Source organism: Echiichthys vipera, assembly GCF_963691815.1.
Source record: "Echiichthys vipera genome assembly, chromosome: 16".
Lineage (NCBI taxonomy): Eukaryota > Metazoa > Chordata > Actinopteri > Perciformes > Trachinidae > Echiichthys > Echiichthys vipera.
The window spans coordinates 4,946,723-4,964,706 of record NC_139841.1 but is presented as its reverse complement, the minus strand read 5'-3'; the positions used below and the strand labels follow the sequence as shown (position 1 = coordinate 4,964,706).

Sequence of the window (17,984 nt, the reverse complement as noted above, 5' to 3'; positions counted from 1 at the left end):
TAAAGGAGAAGAGCCTCAAACTTTCCTTTAGTCCAATAATGGAGTGAAAACCTCTGGTTCACAGGTTTGTTCATTCAACAAGGATTGTTTTTGACAAGCTTGTTGCACTTTGAGGCCTATGACAAATTGATAAAATATATTCCCTCCTATGTCACTGTAGTGTTTTACAATATCCATCAATGTGATGCTCATATTTTTCCAGCCCCTCAATTTTCATCGACCCGCCCCGATTCATAATTAATTGAACAGCCCTGATGTAGCCTTTTTCAGTCAGTTCAGTGATTGCTGGTTGGTTGTATTTTAGTGAAAGAAAACCTATTTTTTAAGATTTGATAATGTTTAAGTGTTTATATTCTTACCTAGAAGGCAATTGTTTACCTTATTGCCAACTAAATATATAAACGCGTAAATGCAGCAATGTGTCTCCTACTGTTTCAAAATCTCACTTCACTTTAATTTAAGATTATTAATCCCTAAACAAGCTGTCTCATTGTTTCAGGCTTTGCATGATTGCGTGACATGTCCTTAAGAATATCTGATTATAAAATAATCTAATTATAAGGCTACAGATCTGATACATGGTATTTTTAGAATCTAAAAGAAATAGAAAAAAAACAACCGAACCGAACCAAAAAACCGTGATATGAACCGAACAGTGAATTTTGTGAACCACCCCTACTCATAATGCAAGGTTTATTTAACTGTGGGTAACCATAGCAACAGAACTTAAAAGTTGGGGGGCACTAACACTGTCCATCCGTACAGTGCCCAAGCACGTTTCACAGCTCAAGTCTAGTTCATTTGACCAGCACGAGTGCAACCGTACCGCATCTAGGCGCAGTCCGCTTGCCCGCCACGGCCCGTTTGAGAGAGGTGGGCTTTTATAAAGCACGTTTGCACGTGTACGAGCACGAGCGTGTGCACGTGTACGAGCACGAGGCCTACGCCGGTTCTGACATCATTCTATGGGATTCAGTCTTGACTGCAGGTTTGTTTTTCCTCTTTTGTTTACTGTTGCGCAGACAGGCCTCTATCACGCAACACTCCATATGTACACCCACGTATTTCCCTCCTATTCACACACATGTGGATACTTCAAACTCATGTTCTTTTTTTCTTTTCTTTTTTTGATTCACACACAAGGCTCTAGTGTGCGTGCGTGTGTGTGTGCGCCGTCCTAAACATGAGTCACTTCCTTCCCCACATGCTGCTGTGAATCACTCCTTCCTCCAGGGAATACGGGCTGTCTCCACCCCCCTTTTCCTCCCTCTTCCATGCCCTTCCCCCATGTGTTCTCATGCGAGGCCCTGGAAAGTGTCTAGAGCAGTGTGAGGAGGGGGGGATGGGGGGATGGAAAAAGGAGGGGGTTGTTAGATTGATGCCCCAGGGTCTGGGTTTGGGTTCCCCTGCCTCTTGGGAAAAATGGTGGGAAAACAGTCTATATTCATTCATACATTTATGAATTCATACATTTGTTTTTGTCAGTCTCACTTGTTACAGTGACTGTCTACCTATTGTTCTTCTGTGTCTGTAAGCCAACACACTCGTTGCTGATTCCAGAGTGTATTATTATTGTTATTGTTATTGTTATTTAGGTGATTGCTGGAGCAACGATCAGCCTTTTGTTCCACATGTTCCTTTTACATTGATTACTTTTCTGAAATCAGAGTAATCAAGGTAGTATGAAAGCAATGTCATCAGGAGCTTTTTTGCATTTTTCCATTATAATAGAGGAAATGTTTTTCATATGGTTTCATCACACTCATTCTTTTTCGTCTGAGGTTTTTCTTTCAGCTTAATTATACGCATATCATCGACAGAACAAACCTCAATGATGTCAAAGAAGAACAAAACAATTTAAAAAAAGCATAAACCACAACTATACCATCATAATCCTGCGAAGACCCTTTTCACACATGCACTGCAAACCTGAAAGTTCCAGAAATGACATAGCTGTATGTGAGAATGTAGATGTTCGATTTAGTCACACATCATACAGACTTTTCCCTCCCAGCCCCCCTCATACAAAGACCTTTTTTATCTCAGAGTGAGCCCATGTGAGAATACAGCTGCTCATTCTCTGGATTTTTCATGGCAGGGCAGCAGGCGTGTTTATGGTGTTGATATCATGCGTCAGCCAACAGTGCAGGAAACCTCGAACAGTGAAGAACTGTGAGGGCTGCAATGAAAACGTCCAACTGGAGAGACATCGAGATTCAGGAACTTCAGTCAGCAAGGACTGACACCGAAATCAAATTTCTAGTTCAACTGTGAAAACAGCTTAATAGGGCTGTAACTTTTGCCAAACAATCATATTTGAAGTTTTTTGTTTATTAATATTAATATTTGATTATTTCACGATTCACAACTTCACCAGGCGTGAAAAAGCCTCAGAATCTGAATTGAAAACAACGTTTACAAGCAAACACATTTACAAAAAATAATGTCCATAAATGGTTGGAATATTAAGGGCTGCCTAATATTCATTCAAATATCATTCCTTTTTAAAATGTTGGGATTATATTCGAACAAAGCCCTACAGCTTATGTTAACCAGCTAGTCTCTAATTCAGTGTGTTTACATGGACATCAGTAACCCTGGTTAATGGAATAATCAGATTATTGAAGTTCCCCCCCTTTTACATCAGCGGGGGAGAATGACGGAGTAACTCTTCCTCCAGTACAGTAGGTGGTGCTCCGCCAACATACAGCTGGACTTAATGTGGCATTTTCTTCCGGTTCACGTTTGTCAAAATTACAACAACTTGGAAAGTTGTGGGAAATGTCCAACTTTTGGACAGAAGTATGACCAACAACAGAAACAGGTCTTCTTGGTAGTGATGTTAGTAGCCCCCCCTCAGTTGAAAGGGAACGCTCTATTGTAGTTTTTTTATGGCGCAGATGCTTCTGGGTTTATTCTACTTCTGGGTCAAACGTCCGAGTGGGAAGGAGGAGTTATAACCCACGGAGCATGCGCAGACTGAAAACCAGATATTTATCCGGTAAGGCTGTTTACATGCAAAAATAATCAGGGTACTGATGGAGTTATCTAGGTCTGTTGACCGGGGAATGAAAACTCTGCTTTTACCCGGGGTACGGTGTTACATGCTGTTTGAAAAACCAGAGTATGCCCTTAACCCGAATATAATCAGGTTTGTAATCTAGGTAAACGCACTGATAGTCTGCTGCTTGGTGTTGGGCATGAAGTTTTCAGAGCTTTCTGCTGAAAACATCTGGAAATGAATGAGACTAGTTAGTGTGTCAAAATCACTCTGTGAGCCAGAAAACCAAAACAATAAGCTGAGCGACGGCATAAAGCTCTGTAGAGCTGCGGGGAGCTGCAGAGCTGGTGACAGTTCTCTGTGGGTTTGTCACACCGAGTGAACACTTTGACATACAGGCAGTGATGTCATGCGTTAATATGAAAAACACTGATTCCAGCATGTTTTAAGGGCTTAGACCTCCACAAATGAAGACAAATCTTAAATAATTTGCATAGAAGTTTGACCTCGTTCTAGCCTCCCCCTGGACTGTAGGATGAATCAAACAGCAGGGTTATCTTTGGACTCCTCACTGCTCAGCTCAAGACCTTCCGTCATGCACAGAAGGATCTGTTCCTTTACAGGACATTACTGTTACACGTCCTTCATTATCACTAGAGCTGCAGTTCTCCCAGTCCCTTGCTGAACCTTTAAAAAAAAAAAACACAAAGAACAAAAATAAAACAAAAATCGGACTTGTCAATTTGAGAAAAGCACCTTCAGTTACTTGAATTGAGTTCTTCACAACGGATTCCACGTGTGACCCATGTTCACTGTAAAAAAAGAATCAAGCGGTCCATAGAAACTTCTCAAACCACTACATATGCAACACAGGCCAATGCTCCACACTTCATCAGCAGAGTGACTCTAGGGGAAACACTGATTGAAGCAATTCAAGCGGCATTTTTTCGCCGGCAACATTGTCAATTGTAAGGACTAATCGTGGCAGCCCTTATATTTACCAATTCACTTAGGTTCCCTATATACAGTGTGTGGCTAGAGGTTCAGCAGAGGCTGTCAGTCATTAATTTGAACCATTAATGGTGGAGAACAATTCTTGAAGCAACAACTAAGCGTGCAAGTACAAATGCAAAATTCTGTTTGAATCTGCCCGGTGCTAGGAGAGACCAGTCCCCTAATGCTGAGTGTCCTCTACAAGACTTTAGGTCGGATTTTTCGCTCCCTAGCAGCTTTTGGAGCTCCCCTAGATTGTAGGCAAATTAGGACTGGCTTGGAGCTCGAGCGTGATGTGTGAAAGGTGTAGATAGATATGGTTCAGAAATTTGGCAGGCTATATACAGTATCTGTAGTTTTGGGGGTTCCAAAAGCCAATAAGAGCGCAAGACACGAGTTGAGGAGAGACTCCATGGGGAGTGGGCGCCTGTAACAACAGGAACTGCTGCCCTGGGGTCCAGCGAAACAGTGAGGTGAAGCTCAGCCTATGGCCAGAGGAGAAGGCGCTGCTGCCAGCTGCGCTGTCACGGCCCGTATGTCTGATACTGACGCACAAGGCACACTTGAACGTCGGTTTCAAACACGTCATGTTTTCAACCGTTAACTCATCCGTAGCAGTAATGGTTATCAGAGCAAGAGCTCCAATTTGGAGAGCGGACGGTCACCATTGTGATTTTTATATATAGTTTTTATATATACTGTATATACTGTTTTATATTTCTGTTGTTAAATATGTTCTTTGTAGAGCTGGAGTTTGAAACAAAAACAATTTCCCCCTGGGATTATTAAAGTATTTCGGATTCTGATTCTGGACACACACATCAGGGATTCCTCCCGTTCAAAGATCTTGTCGTTGGTGACTCCTTGTCGCCATCAGTGCTGGTAGTGTGAAAACCACAACAACTTCAAGCATCCTGACATAAGACACTGAGTTGTGTAGTGCAAAGAGTACAGCAAAACTGACCACTTGAAAATCTTGTAGTGAGAACTTGACATAATAAGCACAGCTGGGGAGATTCTCCCAATGGCCTATGCAACTGCTTGTTGATACTTTCCTGAATATAAGACAGTGTTTTGTTTTTTTCCTGGAAAACCGCCTGAAAATAGGGGGTCGTCATATTTTTGGGGTCTAGATTTTAAAGGCCAAATAAGTGCTTCTATAGACCAAGTCATTGAGGGCGCAATCACACTGTCCATTCTTACCGAACTGTTTTTTAAGATTTTCATCCGCCCAAATTTACTAAAGCCAACCTCTCTCAACCATGCAAGCAGCACTGTCAGAGTGTACTCAATGTGCTTGGAGCTAAAAGCTAATGTCCTAATGTAAATGCTACAATGTTTAGAAAATATATCATATTTACCATTTACCACATAAGGCATCCGCTTTACTAAGTTTTCATTGTAAAAATATTTTTAAAACAATCTCTGTCCACAGAAACGTTTTTGCTATGTAACAAAGTATCTCCGCCCATATTAACCAAGCCCCCACCACAGCGACTTCCTGGTTGATTCAATAAGGAAATGCCAAAAACTGCAGTTCTGAGTGTCCACTAGGTGCACGTTTCATAGAACAGTTTCTCATTGACCCCCATGTTAAACCGCGCTGTGGTGGGCAAGTTTGCCTTGTCTGGGCACAGTACAGTTGTCCACACACTGGTAAAACAAACTAGACTTTAGCCGTGAAGCGAGCTTAGGCACGGTACGAATGGACAGCGTGAATGAGCTTGAGTGTAACATGTCAATATAAAGTCACAACAGCCGGTGGCGCCAAAAATCTCTAAAAACAAGTTCCTTTCATGACGGGCCATCAATCACAACACAGTTTACAGCGACACTGTTTACAGAGACAACTAGCTTACCGTGACGGGGGCCTGAAACATGGAGAGACACAGTGATCACCCCGGAAAAAAAGTGACTCCGACGTCGGCCAAGTTAGCCGACGACTGAGGAGGAGTTATGGTGCCATTTTAATATAATTGTGATTAAAGCAGCAGAGTCAATCAGCCAAGAAAACAGGATCCTTGTTGGAGATTTACATAGCTGGTCTATTAGATGCAGGAGATATCACTTAGTTTTGTTTTTGTTCACCAAAGGTTATTTGGAAACTGACTGATCATTTTGTTTTCTTAATGGGTTCCTGAAAAGGACTATTTCTGTTTTGAGAAGAAAGACTCATTTAGTTTTGGTCATTGGAACAGTGGCTTTGAAATTGGACATTGGATTAGAAGAAATACTTGTTTTTTGTTAAACAAGATTTGGTCTTCAAAAAAGTCTTTATGCCTTTTAGCAAGGTCGTCTTATATTTGGGACATTATGGTACTTGTTTCCAAAATGTAGCAAAAAAGAACGTTCCAACGCTAAATGAAGAAAAGTATGTTTCACTTTTACAATAATTGTGAACCAGGAGTCACACTTTTTTTTTTAACTTGAATTGATGTATAGGGGAATGGTGCCAGTTCACTTCCTGGGCACTGCCGAGGTGCAAGACATCGAACCCCCGACTCCCCATCCCTCTGACATCTCTCCTTTAATGCATGTGTATAGGTCCTGTTTGTGTTTTAGGCCTGTATGTGTGCAAACATTGAATTTCCCCCAGGGATTAATAAAGCATTTCTTCTTTTATAGATTTTTATATATACAGTATATACGGTATATTTACCTTTGTGTGTGTGTGTGTTTGTATGTGTATATATATATATATTTATATATATGTATTTATGTATATATATATATATATATATTTCTAATGTGTAAACTGACCACCCAATATCTATCACTGTATTTTTCCATTCAGTTGCTTCTATGTTTCATTTCGTCTTTGTCACTCTTTCTCTGCTCTGTAGATGAAGACAGGTCCGTTTGCAGAACACTCCAACCAGCTGTGGAACATCAGCGCTGTTCCATCCTGGTCCAAAGTCAACCAGGGCCTTATCAGAATGTACAAGGCTGAGGTAAGCTTGCTTCCTTCTGTCATCCTCACTGATCATTCCAGTTCTTCAGTGATCTATCAGTATTACGGTACGTCTGCACAACCAAAAACGACCTTTCGGAGGTGGGCGATGACGGCATCGTTTAACAAAGTATGTGGTTTCACCGTCCAGACGACAACGCCACAGGGGGCGTTTTCAAATCTTCCCGCTCTGTTTCAAAAGATACAGTTTTCAGGCACCGATAACGCCGGCTGTGTGTGTGTGGATGGTCGGCCAAAACCACACTAAAGTTGTGCGGTTACAGGAAAACGCGTCTCTGTGTGAATGGGTCCTAAGTGATATGAATATAAAGAATAACTTTATGCTTTGACATTCATGTCCAGGTAAGATGAGCAGATACTGGCATAAATGGTGCCTTTGTTTAGTCTTATTGCTGAAACTGTAAAATAAATGGTAAAATGTGTGTTTAGAATAAAACAAAACCTGCATATTAAGATAAAATAGAGAAAACCACAACATTTGTAGTGCGTAAATACAAAATGGCGAAGATATCTTTGTGGAAGTCTGTACTCTCCTTTGCCAATGAGACAGTGCCTTACCACAGTCAAGTCAAAGGAATGTGTCAGTAGCACGCACTCCTGTCTGTGCTGACTGCAGACCATTGGTGGAGGCGTTCATGCTGCAGCAGAGAAGGGTTACATAAAAATGGAGGGTGTGACACTGATATATATTCACCCAGTTTGGACTCTCCAGTTCTTCTGTTTCCCTCCAAGGTCAGCACCGTGGAGATGATTCCAATTGCATGATGTAGAAGAAGATTTTTCCATGAGGTTTTAAGCAAGTGTTTAAAAACAAGACTGAGGGAACACTCACACTTGGCCAAGATGATCTGAGCCTGAGGGCTCACTCACACTGTCCTTCCGCACCGCACCCCGGGCTTTAGGGTACTTGTCCCCCCTCCCTCTCCCCCCGCGCCCCAGGCCCGTTTGTACTCACACTGCCTGGGCCTCGCGCAAATGCTTCTTGCTGTCCAAACGTCATCACGCCGTAACACGTCACACGTATTGATTGACGTCATCGCGATGCGTCGCTTTGTTTACAAATCTTTCCGTAGACCTCTGAGTTTTTGTGCGTCTTGTCGACTGTTTTTGAATATTTTCATCGACCAAATCTGCAGTAAACACTCCACCTCCGCATCACACCAACGTGAACCTTTCAACACCATTGTTGTTGTTGTTAAATGTCCGCGCATGGTCCCTCCTTCTATTTTCTATGTCCGAACAGGCGCACATAGAGGACGTCAGAACTGCCATAGGCCTCGTGCTCGTACACGTGCAAACGGGCTCTAAAAAAGCCTACCTCTCTCAGGTGGACGGCCCGCTGTCCGCAGTTATGCGCGGAGCGGGTGCACTCACACTGCTTAAACGCACTAGGCTTTAGCTGAAAAAACGGTTTTGGCCCGGTGCGGAAGGACCGTGTGAGTGCGCCCTCAGACTCAGCTCGATTACTTCTTCCTTATATGTCATAACCCCTTGGAGTTTTTTTGGTGTCCAACTGTTTTTAATATTTTCATCTGACCAAATCTGCAGTAAACACTCCACCTCCGCGGTCAATGTTCGTACATGGGCAATCGTGCTTTACCAAAGCCCACCCCTAACCGCAGCCGCAGCCAGGAAGTGTACCGCACTTAAGCACAGAACAGTCGTACTCACACTACTCTAGACTAGACTTAAGCCGTGAATCGTGTTTGGGCAGTACAGTGGATAGTGTGATTAGACCCTAAGGGCGCACTCACACTGTCCTTCCGCACCGCGACCCGGGCTTTAGGGTACTTGTCCCCCCTTCCTCTCCCCCCGCGCCCCAGCCCCGTTTGTACTCACACTGCCTGGGCCTCGGCCAATGCTTCTTGCTGTCCATACGCCATCACGCCGTAACACGTCACACGCATTGATCGCGTGTGTGTGGCTTTGTTTACAAATCTTTCCACAGACCTCTGAGTTTTTGTGCGTCTTGTCGACTGTTTTTGAATATTTTCATCAGACCAAATCTGCAGTAAACACTCCACCTCCGCATCACACCAACGTGAACCTTTCAACGCCATTGTTGTTGTTGTTAAATGTCCGCGCATGGTCCGTCCTTCTATTTACATGTCCGAACAGGCGGACATACTGCTACCGCCGTCGGGCTCGTGCTCGTACACGTGCGCACGCTCGTGCTCGTACATGTGCAAACGGCTCCACTAAAGCCCACCTCTTTCAGGCGGGCCGTGGGCGGCCCGCTGTCCGCAGTTATGCGCGGAACGGGTGCACTCAAACTGCTCAAACGTACTAGGCTTTAGCTGAAAAAAACGGTTTTGGCCCGGGACAGAAGGACAGTGTGAGTGCGCCCTAAGAGTCTACAGCCATGCAAGCAGCACTGTCAGGCTGTACTTAATGTGCTTGGAGCTTAAAGCTAATGTCCTAATGAAAATGCTACAATGGTTAGAAGATATATCATATTTACCATGTTCCCCACCTAAGGCTGCATCCACTTTACTAAGTTTTTATTGTAAAAAATATGTTCAAAGCAATCTCTGTCCACAGAAAATTTTTGCTCTGTAACAGAAAGTATCTTGGTCCAAATTGGTCAAGCCCCCGCCACAGAGACTTCCTGGTTGATCCAATCAGGAAGTGCCAAAAAGTGCAGTTCTCTGAGTGTCCACTAGGGACAGGACATTTTCACATTTGCACATGCAGGCGGGGACATTTGCATCATTAAACCTACCTTCAGACTTTAAAAAAAAAAAATTGTAGTCTGTATGTTTAGGTCATATCTCCATGACAACACTGAGGGGGGTGATTTTTTTTGTACGAGGCTAGTTTTTATTTTATTGAAGGTTAAAGTTTATGAATAATTAGGGGCGTGGTCTCCTGAGTGACAGTTAGCCTCTGGCTTTCACTTCTCCTCAGAGGCTAGTTGTCAGGATTATGCTAATCTGAAGCACTGGGAGGATTCAGGCCATGAGGGTTGGTGTTATACAGTCTGTGAGCATGGTACTGTGTTGAATATCAGTTTGAATCATAGATCAGAAATGCTGCCTGCACTTCACTACTGGAGCCGGCGTGTTTCCCACTAGACAAGTGGAAAATAATCTAAACTCTGACTCCAACTCCCATTTAACAAGCAGAGTGTGCTGTTAGCCTAGCTCCCGGGCAGTGGAGCTAATGTGGCTAATTCTGTAAACGTCATGTGACCGCCATCTCTCCCTCCCCCCAAGTCACATCAATGCCCTTTTTTGGTAAGAGGAAATGAGGAGGAGTCAAAGTCTGATAAGATGGCGGCTCCCATAGGCGAATATGATTGGATCAAGTTGAGAGAACGGGCCCCGACGGAGACGCTACTTCCATTTTTCAACTGTCTATGATATTAACACTCCTGAAAGCACAAATGACATGACCATTCACATTCAGTGGGTGTTCGTTTGCCGGTGTAAACAGGAAGTAGAGGGCAACAGCATTACTCTACGGTTAGATATACTACGGATAAAGAACAGCAATGGGGAGAAATAATATATACCTAACCCTACCACGGTATGAAACGAGACCCATGTTTCTAAGTCAACAAACAACGAATGTGTGTTTAATATTTGCATATATGGCTCACCTCACTTATATCTAATGTTATTAGATTTTTCTTCACTGGTAAAGCAGGTTTCATGTGGGGCAGGACAAATCTGTTCAGATATGGAACTGTAGCAAGATGTTAGACAGCCGTTGGGAGGAGAAATAAATCTGAGCGTCATGAAAAGTACAATATTTCCTCTGAAATGTAGTGGAGTAGAAGTATAAAGTAGCATAAAATAGAATTAGATATTTACTCAAGTAAAGTGCAAGTACAGAACCTAAAGTAAATGTTACTTTCCACCACTTGCACTAAGGCCTGTTGTGTGCCATTTGTGGCATGTACTGGGGAGGGGAGGGGAGGGGTTGAAAATGCACCGTTGACTTCCCCCATACCCCCGTTGTCACCTTTTTCACCCCTTTTGAGTTTGCAAGTCTGGATAAGACTGACTGACGTGGGTGTCTATGTCATCATTTCCAAACGTCTCTGTTTCTGCCGGTCAAGACTAAAACAGACACTTTTCAAACTAAAACAGTGTTTACAAACTGTCTGTTTTAGGGGCTCAGAAATGTGGGTCCAAGGCCTAAATGTAGCAAAAGATATGCGTCTTTAAAAGGATAACATATTGGTGTGGATGAAGCTTTAGCCATAGACTGTATAAAAAATGGACATAGCATACCCTTCAAGGTCCGTTCTCTCAACTTGATCCAATCGTCCCCACCTACGGGAGTCGCCATCTTGCCAGACTTTGACTCTGCTTCATTTCCTCTGACCAAAAAAGGGCATGTATGTGACGTTGGCGGGAAGGAGATACATCCATCGGGCTGACGCATACCTCCGAGGAGAAGTGAGGGCCAGAGGCTAGCTGTCACTCAAGAGACCACGCCCCTAATTATTCATAAACTTTAACCGCCAATAAAATAAAAACTAGCCTGGTACAAAAAAAAAATAATTCAATTCATTCATGCATGTTTTTTTCCGAGAGAAGTGGGTTATAATCTGAGGGGGGAACTGGATCTAAAACATCTGTATGCACGCTCAACTTTAAAAACTTTTTGCATTTCAATATGTGGAGTGAAACTGTGGAACAGACTAGCGAAGGAGCTCAGACAATGTCCAACCATGAGCAAATTCAAACAACAGTACAAACGGACCGTGTTTACAAGGTACAGGGAAGAAGAGGGGTGTGACGAACACTAGGGTTCTCACTTTTTGCCATACTTGTCATTTATTTCTTTATACACAAGTGGTTATTGTTTGTTTGTTGGAATTGTTTGTTTTTGTTGAGCGTATTAAAATAAATAAAGAAAGAAATACATAAAAAAAAAGAATGTAAAAAAATAAATAAAAGAAACAGGATACACAGGAAGTAAGAAAACCTATAGTATAGATACTAAGTGGAGAAGGGGTAGGAATTAATAAGCTTATGCTTCTTCCTGCTCCTTTTCAAACATACAAAGTGTTTTTTAATGACTCGTGTTTCAAGTGTAATTTATTTATTTTTTTCATATGTTTGAAATAAAGCATTCATTCATTCATTCATTCATTCATTCATTCATTCATTCATTCATTCATGTATAAACATACAGACTAGAATGTTTTTTTGTCCCAGGCCTTAAACAGGTTTAATGATGCTGTGTAAACGGCCTGTTTAACATGGGGGTCGAGGAGAAACTGCTCTGTTATGAAACCTGCCCCTAGTGGACACTCAGAGAACTGCAGTTTTTGGCATTTCTGTATTTGATCAACCAGGAAGCCGCTGTGGTGGGGGCTTGGTCTTTGCATGTAGAATTTTTCACCAGTTAACACCAACACACTATGCTGTATTTCGAGCAACACGAAGATGGACCGCACTGTGTGTACGACTGGGTTAATGAAACACCAATCAAACAGAAATGTCAATGAACAGGGTATTCCTACAGCTTCCACTAATGTTGATGCACGGAGCCGCCATCTTGAATTTTGAGGTCAGGTTTCAAGGGGGCTTTCCAGTTAAAAACTCTCTGCCTGAGAACTCAAAAATTCCAACTTCCCGGTCAAAATGGAGCGTACTATCGCACACTTAACAAAGATGGCAACCATGGTAGAGTCAACATCAACATGTTAGCATTGTCACTTTTGGCATGTTAGCATGCAGTTGTTAGCATTGGGCTCAAAGCTCTGGCGTGAAGACTGAAGGTGTGTGGTTGTTTTTTTAGTTTGAGCTTTTGGATGGATAAGACTTGAGACTTTGAGTTTTAGGATACAGAGAGGCATGGCTCAATGTAATGATCTTTTCTTCCTCCCAAAAGCACTGCCGTTACAGTGAAGGGTTTGCACATATTTGAATAAAACTGTTTGGAGCCCAGTTAAGCAAAACATGGTCAAGAAAGTGTAGCTGTAAACTATATACCTCTTTATCCTTCACCCTGATTAAGAACAGGTTTATATTTCAGACATCAGATCACAGCTGAAAACCCACTCTCACCAGGCTCCCTATGAGCAGAACAGAGCGCTTCTTGCGGAGTAGAGGAGAGGCAGGAAAGGGTTAAGAGAGGAATGGAGAGAATAGCTGTGTGTGTGTGTGTGTGTGTGTGTGTGTGTGTGTGTGTGTGTGTGTGTGTGTGTGTGTGTGTGTGTGTGTGTGTGTGTGTGTGTGTGTGTGTGTGTGTGTGTGTGTGTGTGTGTGTGTGTGTGTGTGTGTGTGTGTGTGTGTGTGTGTGTGTGTGTGTGTGTGTGTGTGTGTGTGTGTGTGTGTGTGTGCGGTTGGGGGGACGTCTAAGCCCGTTCTCCCCGCCTGCATGCCCACATCCTGTGTTTTCCAGAGCAGCCTGTGAGTCTTCCCAAAGAGCTGAGGGGCCAAGCTGTCTGCCTCTCCCTCCCCCTCCTCCTCCTTTGCCGTTCCCTTCATTAAATCCTCCCCTCCCTCTGTCCCGACCTTCCTCCGAGCCTGGAGCAACCATCAGCAGACTTGCATTCCTCTCTCCCTTTTCCTGGCCCCACACAGGGTTTCGGCAAAGAGTTGTAGTAGACCTAGAAAGAGCAGATTCGACCACTTTCCCTATGAGAGAGGAGGCAAATCTGGGGCCTTGTCGCCTGTTTGGAACATGAATTGAGTGCTCAGGGAAACAATGGTGGATGGATTTGGACTGTTCTTGACTTGAATGGACAGAATTACACATTATGTCTTGTCCACACATGTAAAGAACTTCAGTCACCCAGCTCTCTGCGTTTCAGCCATGTATACGTTTTTTTCCCTCTCCTCCTCCAGGCAGCTACTGGGTTCAGTTCATTTCAATGAACTATACCAAATCTACTTGCACAGACTTGCTTGAGATGGTTAATTCATCACTGTGAACAAGTCTGATTTGTTGTTGTCACAGACGAGCTCCTCGACAGTCTCAACAAGTTGATTTACATACTGGAGAGAAATGAATTATACCCAGACTGTCTGAGAGGACATTCAGAACCATTCAGAACAATGGAGCTCTATGGCGGCGAAGAAGACGATCTATCAGGCTGGGGTTCACACACAATACTTGTTAATGGATACATTTACTGTTGGTTTGAGTCTGCTCATTGGATTTATTGAAAATCAAATGTCCAAAATCCTCAGATCTCTCCTTTAAAGACCATGGTGAGCTGTAGAAAGCATGTGTGGTTTGTTGTGTATAAAGACACCAAATTTCTCATCCATTTTCCACATAGATCACTAATGACTAATGTGGCATAAGTTAGGAGACGTGTCATATTTGAATATGCTTGTGTTATCTTTGAACTGACAGTTTAGTACGGTGGGCGCTGAATGTTTCGTGTGAAGAGTTTATCTGGGATCAATGGTTATTTTACCATGTTTTCATCGATTAAATATGTGTGTAGACCAGAGTTCTCTGAGGCGTGTTTTTCCACCCCAGTTCTACCCAGATGATCATGACTGATAGTGTCACTGCACAGACAGACTGAGCACAAGAGTTCAATTCCACTGTGCTCCCCCAGCACAGCCTCCCAACCCCCACTGCAGACACCGACCACCCCCACCGCTTCTCCCCAAAACTAGGTCTTTTCTCTGGGCTGATCCACAGCCATTTTAAACAAAGTGAATGGCCAGTAGGCACCAGTGGCCCGCAACCCTTTAGGTCAAGGTTAACTCTCTGGGTTTGGGCTTTACTCAGTGTCTTAGAGTCCAGACACACCAAGCCAATATCAAACAACTAGCCCCGATGAGAGTGTCTCACGTCTGAAAAGTGGCACTTGAAAACACTGCAAAGACTACAGCCAATGCTAACTAGCACGTTTGTTCTGCGCCTGCGCGAGAGGAAATAACTCTCCATACCAGCAGGCGGCAGTAGTCTGTATGTGTGACCGAAAGGATTATGGGCGTATACCTGTAATCAGATTTTGAAATTAAAAGCCACTCAATTTCTAGCACTGAATATTTATGCATTGAAATTATGTATCTGAATGTTTTGCCTCTGAATCTAAAGTTGTAATCTGTAGGATTTCCATCTATTTAATTGTCTTTTAAGTTCCTATCTATCACAGAGTGAGTTCAAACAATGGGGATTGATCATGTGACCCACTAATGAAAGCTTTTGATGCCTTTATGCTGAGTATTCTAATATCTCTGTTTGTGGAGACATTCCCTCTCTAGATGTAAACAAGCCTCCATGTTAGTGACTCTGCTGACAGTGGTTGGTCTGTCGGCCCAGATCGTCACCAACGGTTATGCTGCGTTCACTTGTAGTCAGAAATCGGAATTTCCAACTTCTGAGGTTTGTAGTAAGAGCAGAAGTGTAACAGGAACATGTGTGTGTGGATTTAAGAGGGAAACATATAGGGGACGGACTGAAAGTAGAGAGGTGAATGTTTGTCAACAACGTGACAAGATGGAGGCTCTGAAAGAGCAGGCTCACCTGCAGTTACATCTTACTGCCACAGAGGCCTAGAAACAACGTGTCTCAAATGTTATGGAGTAAAAGTTTAGCTATTCAGATTTTCAACAACTCATTTTAGCCTTTACTTTTCAATGTTCACAAATTCAGAATCAAATATTCAACCTCAAAAACTTCTAATATACCAAATTCAGTTGCAAAATACAATGTATGTTCAACTAGTATATGTTCAACTAGTATATTTTCAACTTGCTAAAATTCAGTGGTCCGAATTCAGATTTTAAAGTCAATGTATAAAATTCAGTGTTAACATCCAGGAACCCAAGGAAAAGCAATCGATTCTAGATTCAAGATTGTCCTTGTGATTAGATGCTATGTGGAACTATATACTACATTGACAGCCTTAATTGGTATTTGTTCCATGAGTATCTTGTCATAAAATGTTCACATTTCTGAGGAGTTTCTGGTTCAAAATTAAGTTTAAAGTCCAAATCATTCAAACTGGAACACAGTGTTGTGGTGTGTTTCGTCCAGTGTTGCAGTGGGTTCATCAGCAGGTGAAATCTGGCAGTTAATCAAACCTACACTGTATGTACATATATGGCAGGACTGCTGTTAACCAGTCAAGTCGAGTATATACCAAGCTTTACTTCTTTGACTAGATTACCAAAGAAATTTCATTTTGCAAAATGTTGGTCTTTCATCATATTTTAAGATGTACTGCAAGTATTCAATAACAAACAATTGGTTCAAAGTGGCTAAAAAATACTGCAATAATGGACCGATGAAGTACTAGAACATTAGGTTGTCACGATAGAAGAACTTTAAACAATACGATATTATTATGAAAAAAAACAATGTCTTTTGATACCACAGCAAGAAGGAAAAGTCGAATGGTACTTTCAGACAACAATTTAAGTTTCTCCAAGGTGTGCCTGAATGCAAGGAGGATTTAACAGTCCAGTTGCAGCTCTGTCATCACTGACTGCAGCACGGTGTCTCTAAAAGTGCTACTGCACGAGCTGCTCAGCTAATGTTAGCTGCACGCTACAGCCATTACGCTACGTTGTGTCAACTGTCTTGTTGTTTAAATTGCAGATACTTTTGAAAACCTCATCAGTACTGTACTTAGTTTGAAGCCCATTTCACTCGTGTTGGTAAAACCATCCCTCTCTTTTTTGTCTTGTTTTCCAGTGTTTGGAGAAGTTCCCTGTGATCCAGCACTTCAAATTCGGCAGTCTGCTGTCCATCCAGCCAGGGAAGCCTTGACGCTCACGCCGCACTGCACATGGTGGAAAGACCAAAATCCCAACAGTGTTCCCCTCCTCGGGCATCCTCACGTGATAATACAACAGTAGCAAAGATCAACCCCATGTAGTTTGACACACGCACTCCCACATGTTCACGCATGTGGTCATGACAGCTTGTAGGCCATCCATAACTTTAATGCGGAACATGTTGTGGATGACCTTTGTGATTTTGGAGCATCTTTATATTTTTGTCATGTTATTTATACAATAGAATTTGAATCAGGCTCCTTTTTTGGGGGATGTTTTTTTTTTTTTTTAGAAGCTTGCTCATTGATGCTTGAATTTACCTCAGAAGTGTGGAACCTCATGAGCCTCATTCACAGCGATGTGATACAAATAAGACTTTGTGTGACTTCTGCGATTCTTCCATTTTACACATGTAATGGTTTTTCTTTCAAGGTCAGATGTTTTGTTGCAAATGTACCGATATTTAAAATACCCACTTCATTGCAACATGTAAGTCACATTAATAATTTGCTAAGAAATAACAGTGTTGGAGTGTTTTTTTTCACAAAATGTCTTCACATTTCAATGCGTTAAAATGAAAAGATTCACTTTGTAAAGTCTCACTAACCGCTCATCCAAAATGGAATGTACAGAATTGAATTCGCCATAATTTGAAAGGTTATGAAATCTCATATTTTACGCTCACTGTCTGTCCCTAACCAGTCTGTCAGTCATAGTCCCGGCTCACCTGAGTCTTACGTTTTTATTCCTGTGGCTGTGCTGTGCAGATTTTCCCTAAAAAAAAAACCACGTCAAATACTGGAGTTTCTTACCCCAGATTTAAATCTATGGTAAGTTCTGCATGTGTATCATTCGACACATTTTAAATAATAATAATGTATACATTACATTATTATGGAAATGAAATTATAAAGATTATGGAATGTGTTTTTAATATAAGAAAAAGCTATTTTTGTGTGACTATACTGACCTGCTGAACCTGACCTAATAAATGTATCCGCTTTCTCATCTTTTATTTGGTTACCCCCACCATGAACTTTCTTCTTGGTTTCCATCTTACATTGAAGCCACAACATGTAAAGTTGTAATAACAGCAATACAGTCGCATAAACATTCTGTATAAAGTCACTTCAATACAGTGGAAATCAAAATTAGAAAACAAATTATTAATATTTGATTTATTTTGAAATGCTTTTTTTTTTATTGTCCATAATTTACTTGAATGTCAGCTGTGGCTATCCCACTGCTGTGCTGGCATGTTTTTTTAAATAACCAAGGCACTTCAACAAAAACCTTTATTTTGTGAAAAAAA

At 42.1% G+C, this 17,984-nt stretch overlaps 1 protein-coding gene across 1 annotated transcript in view; it reads left to right on the top strand.

Annotated features, from left to right (window-relative positions):
* Positions 1–17,642, top strand: part of ptpa (protein phosphatase 2 phosphatase activator) — a 40,392-nt gene extending 22,750 nt beyond the window's left edge. Inside the window, exons 9-10 of the mRNA XM_083929238.1 lie at positions 6,838–6,945; positions 16,590–17,642. Of these exons, the coding sequence (XP_083785364.1) occupies positions 6,838–6,945; positions 16,590–16,664 (183 nt within the window). The 3' untranslated portion in view covers positions 16,665–17,642. The remainder of the gene's footprint in view (positions 1–6,837; positions 6,946–16,589) is intronic.
* Positions 17,643–17,984: the final 342 nt, after the last annotated feature.